Source organism: Phyllostomus hastatus, unplaced genomic scaffold, assembly GCF_019186645.2.
Source record: "Phyllostomus hastatus isolate PE091 unplaced genomic scaffold, TTU_PhHast_1.1 phas_scaffold_129, whole genome shotgun sequence".
Classification (NCBI taxonomy): Eukaryota; Metazoa; Chordata; class Mammalia; order Chiroptera; family Phyllostomidae; genus Phyllostomus; species Phyllostomus hastatus.
Window position 1 is genome coordinate 7,245,720 of NW_025334009.1, and position 10,258 is coordinate 7,255,977.

Consider the following 10,258-nt stretch of genomic DNA (forward strand, 5'->3'; position numbering starts at 1 on the left):
TAGGGAAGTTGGTGGGACTGAAAAGAGTGATGTCGCTTGTCCTTGAGGGACAGGTCGACAGCGCTCTGCATTGGACACCTGGCAAAAGGGGGTTTCACCCCGGCTTTTGCTTCCTCAACACCTACACCCATATTTCAAATCATCCCTTTGTTTGACCTGGCAACAGGCCACAGCAGAGCGGGGACAGGAGACTGGGAAAGAGGCCACCGCCACCCCTTTTCATAGAGCAACACAGAGGTCGAAGGTCTGGCCACTGATCCCTGTCCCTTGCTCATACACACCCTGGGAGAGTCTCCAAACACTGTACCTCTGAGCCAGGGTGGGGACTAGTGCAGCGAGTGACGCGCTCACCTGGGGCACCAAGTTTAAGGAAGTATGAAAAAAACCCTCAGTAATATGACAAATAATGCTTGCATGAGATATTTAAAAAATGAAAATGCAAAGAAAGCCATGATGAACACAACGTCAACATTTAAAATGAAAGTCCCAAGACGGGTAGGTATAAGGCAGCAAAGACCGGTGTGAGACCAAATGCTCCAGCAATGGTGGCGGGTTAAAGGTGGGTAACGGTTCCCTGGCTCATACTGCCACCTGCTGCTGGAAGTGAGTAATTCTCCCTGCCTGCCCAAGCCGGTGCACAGGGATCCACGCTCAGGCACAGAGGCCACCCACTTCAGGAACTCTGAAAACCCTCTGGCCACCTACTTCCTGCTAGATATGGCTGAGTGGGTGCAAAGAGCCCGAGATCAGTTGCAAGACCTGCACTCGAACCTCAGCTTTGCCTCGGGCTCGCTGCGCCTTCTTGAACAAATCACATCACCCCTCTGAGCCTGAGCTTCTGCAGCTATGACGGACGTCACTGCCTCTTCCCATAATTGTGGAATTACAGGAGACGCCTTCCGTGGCGATGCCAAGCAGGCTCTCTGGCCCGGTATGCCACCTCCCCCAGCCCACCCCCTGACGACCACACGTGCAATCCAACTGTCGCCGATTTCTCAGTGCAAGTGACACCCTCCCAAAGACACCCGGGCAGGGAAAGGTGCTTCGGCAGCCCAGACAGTGGGCGACGCCGCGGCTGACGGCACCTGGCAGGTGTGCCTCTGGGGGGGCCTGCCTGATTGGAAAAGCCCGGGGGAGCCAGGAGCCGGCCAGTAGCCTCTGGGGACACCTAGGCCACTCCTCTGACGTGTCATCCCAGGAACATTCCAGGACAGGCAGCAGGCATCACAGTGACAGCAGGAAGGCCAAGGCCCTTATAAATCAGCCCGAGTTAAATCTTGGCCCTGCTACTTGCCGGCTGGCGACCAGAGGAAGTCGCTTAACTTCCTTGAGCTTCAACATTCTCTTCAGCATCACAGCCCATCTTGTCTTGGGGGGTAAAATTAAACAAGAAACACCCTTAAAGTTCCCGCAGCACGGGGGACCCAACGAATGGGAGCCGCCATTGTTAACACGGAGTTTTCTGTGAGGAGTGGGGAGAAGGGGGACGCACCAGTCAGGCAGTGTAGGCCTGTGTCATATTTGGCTTCCGGACCCTCCCGCCCACTCCCAGAGTGTGTCAGCAAGGAGGGGCTGCAAATCCCCCCGTGGGCAGCCTCTGCTCTCAGCCCCACCCCCACCCCCAGCAGGACTCAGCATGTCAGCGCACCCCAGAAAGGGATCCAGGACAGGAAGGGTGTGTGGGAGGGGGTCCCTCCCCCGCCCCCGCCCTGAGGTTGGGGAGGGGATGCTGGATTCCAACACAGGGAGGTGGAGTTTGCAGCTGGACACCTGAGTCCGGGCTGTAACTTCGATGACAATATCGTAGAGCGTTAATTTCCGCGACCGGGGGAACGGCGCTGTGCTTACTAGGAAAACGTCCTCCTTTCCGGAGACGGGACGTCAGGCCTGCAATTGACTGCCAACCGGTTCAGAAGAAGTAAAAGGAGAGAGCGAATACAGGAAATGGTTAAAGTTTGGAGAATCTGGCTGAAGGGTAGACAGGAATTCTTGCCGCTTGTCTGTAGGCAGGGAATGACATGAAAAATAGAAGTAATACAGAGGGAAAAAGCGGCAGCCGTGCGGGACCTCCTTCCCCTCCCTCCCCAGGGCCCCCCTCTCCGCGGTGTGTCCAGCTGCCTCTCACGCCCTGCCCCCGCCCTGAGCCCCCGAGCACCCCGCACAGATGTAGCTACTCTCCAGAAGCTGCACCAACTTTATTTGCAAACGGAGGCTCCCAGCACTGGAGGGTGTCTGCGAGCAGGGGTACCAGGCTGGAAGGTCCCCCGGCCCCTCCACCGGCCCCCAAGCCCCCGCCCTCCCCCACGGCCCCTCCCCACCCCCCCACCCCACCCCCGCCGCTGGGGCAAGTAACGCGGCCCCTCCTCTGGGTCCCCCGGGCTACACGATGGCGAACTGGCAGATGTAGGGCAGCTTCTCGCGGCAGCGCTTGTCGAACCACTTGCCGTTGGCCGTGCCCGACAGCGCGGCGCAGTTCTCGGCCTTGCCGCCGTCGGGCTGCGCCGTGATCTCCGTCTCCCAGTTCTTATAGGTGATGGGGCCGCCGGTCATGTCCACCCAGGCGCCCTCGGCCGCCATGTCGTTGAGGCCCAGCCAGATCTCGGCGTCGCCGCCCAGGCTCTGGCGCAGGTACTCGTACAGCGCGTCGTTCTCCAGGCCCGTCTGCGGGGTGCCCAGCGTGCCCCCACGTGAGATGCAGTCCTCGCTCGCCTCGTGGAAGGTCTTCGTCGGGGCGAAGGCCAGGAAGCACTTCATGTGCACCTTGGTGCCCTTCAGGCAGACTGCGAGGGGGACAGATGGCCGTCACGAGGGTCGCCGGGTCCCGGAACCAAAGAGCCAACCGCCAGGGTGGGCTCAGCAGCCTCCACCGGGTCCCCGACTGTCTCTTGGGTCCTGGATGGTCCCCGGACCCAGACCCAAGCGTGTGCTGTGGTGGGCCGCATGCAGAGCCCAGGCCCCCACTGACGTAGTCCTAGCGCCCCTGCCTACTGCTGGCCATGAGGTCAGCCCCTCAGCTGCAGACACCCCACACCCCTAACCTCGGGGTCACGCCCCTCCCAGTGGGGGGGCATCCCCACTGGATGGAGGTGTGCATAGGCCCTCATCTCCGCCAAGGTGGGGTAATCACTGAAGGGCCCTCCCTTTCAGATCGAGGAGGCTAGACTGTGTTTTGACTTAGCAGTTGGGGTTGCACCTTGGTTTACAACTTCTTTTTAGACGGAGGGGGCGCATGCGTCCATTGGTCTGCCTGCTGCTGGCCCCGGAAATGTTAGCACTGTCTGCACTCCACCCATCCCGCCCCCACCCCCGCCCACACAGTCACGCCCACTCCACGTCCTCAACAAATACCTGCGCGTCCCCAAGGGCAGCTGCTCCCCCCGGAGCGCCACACTCGGCGCCTGCAGCGCACCACTGAGCCGACGTGACTCCCAGATGGTACCCGAGGCAGGTCAGCCCTTCCCCTCCTGCTGTAATGCAGCTGTGCAAGCTGGCCGTCCCGGCCCCTCCCAGGCTGGCCCCACACCGCCTCTCCTTCCTGCTGGGGACCCTGTGGCTGGCTGCCTGGACCCCCTTTGGGAACGAAGGGTGCTGGGAGTGCCGTGGGAACACGGCCCTTAGCTTTCGGCCCCCTTGGCAACCCCCTCCACGGAAGACAGCTCCCCTGCCCAAGGCCACGCCTCTTCCCAGGGCAGCCTGCTCCCGGTCTGTCCCAAAGGAGCCCACCTTGGGACCGCTCTGCAGGGTCCTCCCGTCGTTCAGGTCCCTCTGCTGTTGGCCAAGGGTTTCTTTGAGGCCACAGGGCTGCTGAGTTGCTCTCCCTGCCCACTCCTGCTTCCTTCTGCCCCTCTCTTCCCCAGGAGCAGATCCTAACGGTACCCCGAATACACCTTCCGCAGGCCACACTCTGTCTCAGGGCTGCTCTCCGGGAACGCCACCTGCAGCACCCACTCCACCACAGAGCTGCTGGCCCCCCGTGAAGGCCGGCCCTTGGCACCCATCACCATTGCTGGCACTCTTGCTGTGCCCTGCTCACGACCCCTGGGTTCGTGCCGGCCCTCCTCTGGCCCTGTGCCCTGCGTGCAATCCCTCTTTCTCTCCCTACACGTCCTTTAAGGGGAATGCATGTGACGGGAGGGGGGCGGGGCGGGGGGGGGACTCACACCTGGTTGCTGACTGGGGGAGAGAAGGGGCGGATGGTGGGAGAGGGGTTGCTCCCCTGGCCCCTCAACTCTTTGGCCAGGCCAACGGGGCTCAGGTGTGCTTTGGGGAGATTGTAGACAAGGGGAGCCACAGGTTGGGTAGTGATGGAGAAGGGGGTGAGTTGGGGGCCGGGAGACCGTGAATCTCTGGGGCATCGGCAAAGAGGGAGGGGCTGGGATTTCCACAGGCCGTGGCCTTTGTGCGGGGAGGTCCCCGCCACGCCGCCTCACTCACGGGGGGTGGGGGTGGGAAGTGGTGGCTGGGTAACTCGGACTTTGCAGGAGCACAAAGCCCAGACATGAGAGGGAGCTTCGAGCTAGTCCTGCAGATCTCTCCCCACCCCTTCCCCGGTACAGGTGAGGAAACTGAGGCCCAGGGTGGCCCTGTGCTCATGCAGACACGGTGGCCGACCCAGCCAACCCCTCTCCCCACTCCCCCCATCCTCGTCTGCTCCTCCGCAAAAGCTCGTTCTTGGAGCTACAGGTGGTCATGTGACAGAGCTCTGAGAGGCTGGAAGACCTTGACTTTCCTGATGAATGGGACTGAGGTGGCTGGTCCCCCTCCTTCCTGCCTTTAATGCACTCATGGCGCCTGGAGCTGGGCCCGCCGCCCTGGAGCCAGGCAGTGTGGCTTCCGAACAAAAGCAGCTGCCTACGTCCACATGCACCTTTTGTTTCAGCTACAGTCAGGCAAGCTTTTGATACTTGAAGCCAAACAAGGCAGCCACTCCCTTTCTAGAGCCCCCACTCCCAACTGCGGGGCTAAGCAAGCTGTCCGGTCACATGTTTGTCCTTCCTTCCTTCCTTCAGCAAAGGTCTCCTGAGTGCTGCTCTGTGGCAGGCGCTGTGCTGGGGGGCGTGCAGGGAGAGACCCACAGGGCAGCTGGAGGCACACGTGGCCCCTGTGTTTCTGGGCCACGTGGTGTAGTGTGGAAGGCTGACATAAACCAGCCAATGCATATCACATCACTGATGGCAATACATGAGATCAAGGATGTTCTTTCCTTTACGTTCCTCTGCGAGAGCTTGAAACTGGGGAGCCTGATCGAGGGGAGGGATCAGAGGCTTTGAGATGGTGATGCTGCGGGTATGTGTTATGTGGGCCTTGGGGGAACCGTTCACGCTGCCGGAGAAGCGTGTGCAAAGGCCCTGTGGTGGAGGGGCAGAGCGTGGCAGGTCAGAGGGACGGAAGGATGGCCGTGTGACTGCTGAAAGGAAAGGAAGAAGGTGTGTGTGAAAACCGCCCATTGAGAAGGATCTTGCAGGTTTCTGAGGAGGCAGGAGGGGAGGGCAGGACCCAGGGCCTGGAGACGCCTTGGCAAGAGAAGCAGCAGGTGAGAGAGCAGCTGTGGGCACAGGAGGTTTGCAGATTTCCTAAGGAAGAGCCAGGGTGACTGGCAGATGGTAATCTGGGAGGCAGGGTGGCAGAGCTCAGAGCCAGGCTCCGCCCCCCGTGGCCATTGGCCAAGCCTGAGTGGGTGGGCAGCTTTCCACGAGGGCCCTAAGCTGAACTAGACAGCCCGGGGGTGAGGGTGGGCGAGGAACGGGACCTCTCCATGGCTCAGTCCCCCATCTCTCAAATGGGACAACAGATCCTGCTTCAGCAAGATTATGATGAGGAGGAGCGATTGGGAAACTTCTGACACACGGGGCAGGGGTGGGGCCAGGACGCTGCAGGGCCAGGCTGGGTGGAGGGTCTCCTGGGGGCTCATTAGGGTGGGCCGCCACCTCTGCTCCACAGAGCGCCCCAGGGGGCCCGCTTCCCATGGGTGATGACGGACTCTTGTGGGAGAGCCTTTGTCCTTTGGGACGCTCCCACTCCCCCATGTCAGGGGGTCTCCCCGGGAGGAATCAGGCTGAGCAGGGGCCTCCCTGAACCAGGTGCCCTGGCCTCACGGAGGCGGCCAGGCCCTAGTGCTGGCCGCAGCCCGCAGGCGCATTGCTGGCTGCCCCCCTCACCCCGAGCCCTTCTCTCGGGCGCCCGACTGCCCGGAAAGACCGCCGCCTGCACTCACCCGTCTGCAGGGCCTGCTGCTCCTTCAGCAGGGCCACCTCCTGCGCCAGGCTGTCCAGCTGGCTCTTGAGCTCCTCGAACATCCTCGGGCTCACGACATCTAGGGTGAAGTCGGGCGGACTTGGATGATCTCACACACACGTGCGCGGAGGGCAGCGGGGACTGGGGCGGGCAGGGGCTGGGTGGGGTGGACCCTCCCTCAAAACCACAAAGGACAAGGGGAACCCATTCTCCTGGACCCCGACCTCTTGGCGTGCTGTGTCCCTCTCTGTCCCTGCTGGTGACAGTGTAAGGAAGTGCTCAGGATTTTCCTTCTGCTGGGGAGACCCGTCCCGTGCCCCAGCTACAGTGAGACCTGTACTGCCTTTGCCCAGGGACGCTGCTGGGGACCCCACGGTGTTGGGACTGGCAGGGGCTGGGCTGGGGGTGCAGGCAGGGTCTCCAGTGAGCCCCCACCATCCCACCCCACCCCACCCCCAGCTCCCGAAGAGGACGGAGCGCAGGAAGCAGGGCTGGGGGCCCTGGAGACCTCCCCGGTCCACCTCCCCAGGCTGGAGGAGCAAGACGCAGATTGGCAAAGCGGGGGCTCTGGGTTGGGACCCAGTGCGGTGGCACAGGTGAGCGTGCACATGGGCTGTGAGCGTGCACACGGGCTGTGTGCACACGGGCTGTGAGTGTGCACATGGGCTGTGAGTGTGCACATGGGCTGTGAAGGTGTGTGGAGGTGCGTGACCTGGAGCAAGATGCTCGGCCTCCCTGAGTTCAGTTCCCTCGTCTCATCTGTGGAAGGGGAAGGGGTGGTAGCCCCACCCCAGAGGACTCTGCAGAGGACCAGAGACTGAGAGGAACAAAGCGTGTGGACAGCGCTGGGCTTGTCCCCAGCCCTGTGACCGGGGCAGTGTCTCTGCACCGCCGCTCCGCAGAGTCACAGACAGGAACCGAGGCCGGACCGAAGCAATTCGCCTGAGATCGCAGAGCCAGCAGCTGGCAGGGTGGGTCCGAGCCCCGGGTCCCAGCCCTGGGCTCCCAGCCCGATCTCCCCCGCCTCCCACAGCGCACGGATTCCTAGCCGGGCCCTGCTGGCCTCAGGCTGGGGCCGGCCACGTGTGGGGTCTTTCTACACGTGTGTGTCATTTGAGAGCTGTCTTTCTGAAATCCCAGGGACCTCAGGAAAGGCTGTGCCTAGCGGGGGGAGGAGGGGGGGAGGGCTTCCACGGTCCTTCTGCCTGCGGCCGCACGATGTCCATCCACAGGCGTGGGGGTGAAGTCGGAGCCTCTGTCCACCCATAAGATGGCTTCGCGGGGGAATCGTAGGGAACAAATGCGAGCGAAAGCATACTTGCGTTTACAGAAATCAGTGATGCAACTTACTGAATATGAGGAAAATGACGCCCAGGTGAGCAAGGCTGAGAAAGGGGGTTTGGGGCTGGGAAGGCAGCCCGGCGGGGTTCTGTGTGGGCTGGGCCGCTGTCCCAGCCAGTCCGCACCCGCTCCGTCCCCAGTCAGGTGACATGCCCGCGCAGGGGCCACGTCAGGTGGCGGGAGCTGGGCACTGCACCAGGGCACCCGGCTGAGGGGACGAGTGGGGGCGCTTGTCCAGGCCCACGCCTTGCCCTCGGCTGTGCCGGGTCAGACCGCAGAAGACAGGGGTGCCTTTCCGTGAGCTGTCCCTTCAGTGGGGCACCTCTGTGATGTGCACGAGGGTGCCCGTGTGCGCAAGGGGCCCTCCGGGGACTGGCCAAGGAGCGAGGTGCTGACGGTGCCCCACCCGGGGAAGGTGAGGGCGGAGGGGGCGTCTCCGCGGCTCTGGGCAGGACCAGGAGGCCCTGGCCCCACCCCCTGTCCGTCTCAGAGGCTCCAGTGGCCGATGTGTGTGATGGAAATGGATGTCGTCCAGGCCCCCCAGAGCCGCCCTCGGGGCCTGTGTCGCCCTTTGAGGCCCCCCTGCCCACCTGACTCCTTGGCCAGGTGTGGCCACGTGGCCCCTGCAGTCCCAGCTGCCTGAGCCCTCCCAGCACGCCTCCCCTCTGGCTGACCCCGCTCTTCTCCCCAGAGCTGACCACTGCTACTAACTCTTGTCAATCCTTCCAGAAAAATAACATACGTATACAAGTATGTATCTTCACACAAATCCTCCCTTCAAAACAAATGTCAGCATAATATCCACTCTGGTTTGAACTTCTCTTTGTGTTCACTTTGGAAACCGAACCTTGGAGGTTATTTCCCACCAGCTCTGCCCCGTCCCTCGTCGCCACGCCGGGGGTCTCCCTGGTCCCGGGCCACCTTCCGTACTTCACTAGTTCACGGCCAATGGCAACTGTCCACTGACGGGGGAGGCTCAGAGAGGGGCCCGAGGGTGGCCCGCGCCCCCTCTCCTCGCTCTGGGTTTTCTGTGCTGCGGACTTGGCCGCTATGTCTCCTCCGCCTGGAACTCTCCTAGCCCCGGAGCCCAGTGGGGGTGACGGCCCGGTTCATTGCCATGGCGTTTCGCCGCTGTTGTCTCAACACAGCTCGGGGTGACTTCACTGCAGGCCAGGCTCCAAGGGCAGGCCTTGCCGCAGCCAAGGCGACCCAAGGACACCCCGAGCCCCAGCGGCGATGGGGGCAGAACAAAGCTGCTTGGAGGCTCCCAGTTCGAGTTTGAACAACTGGACTTCCCTCGGGCACTGCGTGCAACAGAGCCGGGCAAGAATCAACTCAGTCCTCCCCCCCACCGGCCCCCGGCATCGAGCACATCTGCCTGGTTTGTGTCATTAAGCCTTCGCAGCAGCCCTTGGAGCGAGCGCTACGACCCCCACGTCCCAGGTGAGAACCCTGAGGTTCAGGGGTTTCAGAGCAGAGCCCAGGGGCTCTGTCCCTTGAGGGCTGGGCACCTCCACGCTGCCCTGCAAGAGGTTTGGTTTCTTTAAAATACTGAGTGGGGAGAGAAAGAGGAGATGTAGTTGTAAGGATCTGGAAGGTTCTCTGACTACGAGAGTCAGGGACCCCAACAGTTGTGCCAGCCACCCCTGCTATCGGGGACCCCGCCCCCCAGGCCCCAGGGAGCACCTCACTAGTTCTCCGGACTCGTCCAGAAGGAAAATGAGCCCGAGGACCAGCGAAGGAGAGGGTGACCAGCTCCCTGGAAGACAGAGAGGGGCCCGTCCCCCCTCCTTACCTTTCTTGACATTGACAGACTTCTTGACCTTGGGGGACGGGGTCTCGGTGGCAGCCTGGGGCAGGAGGGAGAAGAGGCAGAGGAGCAGGTAGGCCCCCCAGAGCTCCATGCTGCGGCCTGCGCGGCGCCCGGGTCAGAGAGGAGAGCAGAGCAGAGCAGCGGCGGCCGGGGACAGGGCTGCGCGTCTGCAGCAGCTGCCACGAGGACCTCCGTCCAGGAGCCCCTCCCAGCCTTAGCCGCGGGCGTGCCCAAACAAAACAAAACAGAAAGCCTGCAAAGGAGTGGGGGGGGGCCAGGGAGCCCCAGAGCCTCGCCTCCCGGGAAACGCCCACCAGCATCCTGGCCCTGCCTTCCGACACAGTCTCTGTTTTCCAGGCGTCTGACAGACACAGGACGGTCCTCGGAGCGCACGTCGTGGGCAGCTCCGTGCCGGGCGGGAGCTCAGAGCGGCCTCCCACCAGCGACACGGGGGAAGCCCTGCCGTTTCCCCACGTCACTGTGCAGGAAACGGAGCCCCAGCGAGGCCACAGCACTTGCCCACGCCACCCAGACGTCAGCCAGGGGCTCCGCGGCTCCAGGACAGTCCACGACGTCGGGGCCGGCCGCCTGACGGGTCGGGATGTTTGTCATGACGATTTCGTGTTTCTGCCCCTGCGCATGTGATGCGTCTTTAGTGACAAATACAAGCGAGTCCTCCCTTTCCCTTACCTGCTGCTCTGCCAGGCCGTCCTCAGGGGGAGGTGGACGCACTGGGACCGGGAGGAGTCACGGGGGGTTGAGGGGGGCTGGTGTGGGTGTCAGGGCCCAGCAGGGCGGAGGGGGAGGGGGCATTCTTGGGGAGCCCAGGAGGAGGAGGGAACGGGACAGTCCATTTCAAATTACATGCCT

At 62.7% G+C, this 10,258-nt stretch overlaps 1 protein-coding gene across 1 annotated transcript; it reads right to left on the reverse strand.

The window, feature by feature from the left end:
* Positions 1 to 2,338: 2,338 nt before the first annotated feature.
* On the reverse strand, positions 2,339 to 9,609 carry CLEC3B (C-type lectin domain family 3 member B). Its single transcript, XM_045857193.1, has 3 exons — positions 9,371 to 9,609; positions 6,215 to 6,313; positions 2,339 to 2,780 (listed from the first exon to the last, which is right to left on the reverse strand). Exons 1-3 carry the CDS (start codon positions 9,477 to 9,479, stop codon positions 2,380 to 2,382), a joined length of 609 nt encoding a protein of 202 aa, XP_045713149.1. The 5' UTR covers positions 9,480 to 9,609; the 3' UTR covers positions 2,339 to 2,379.
* Between the last annotated feature and the right edge of the window lie 649 nt (positions 9,610 to 10,258).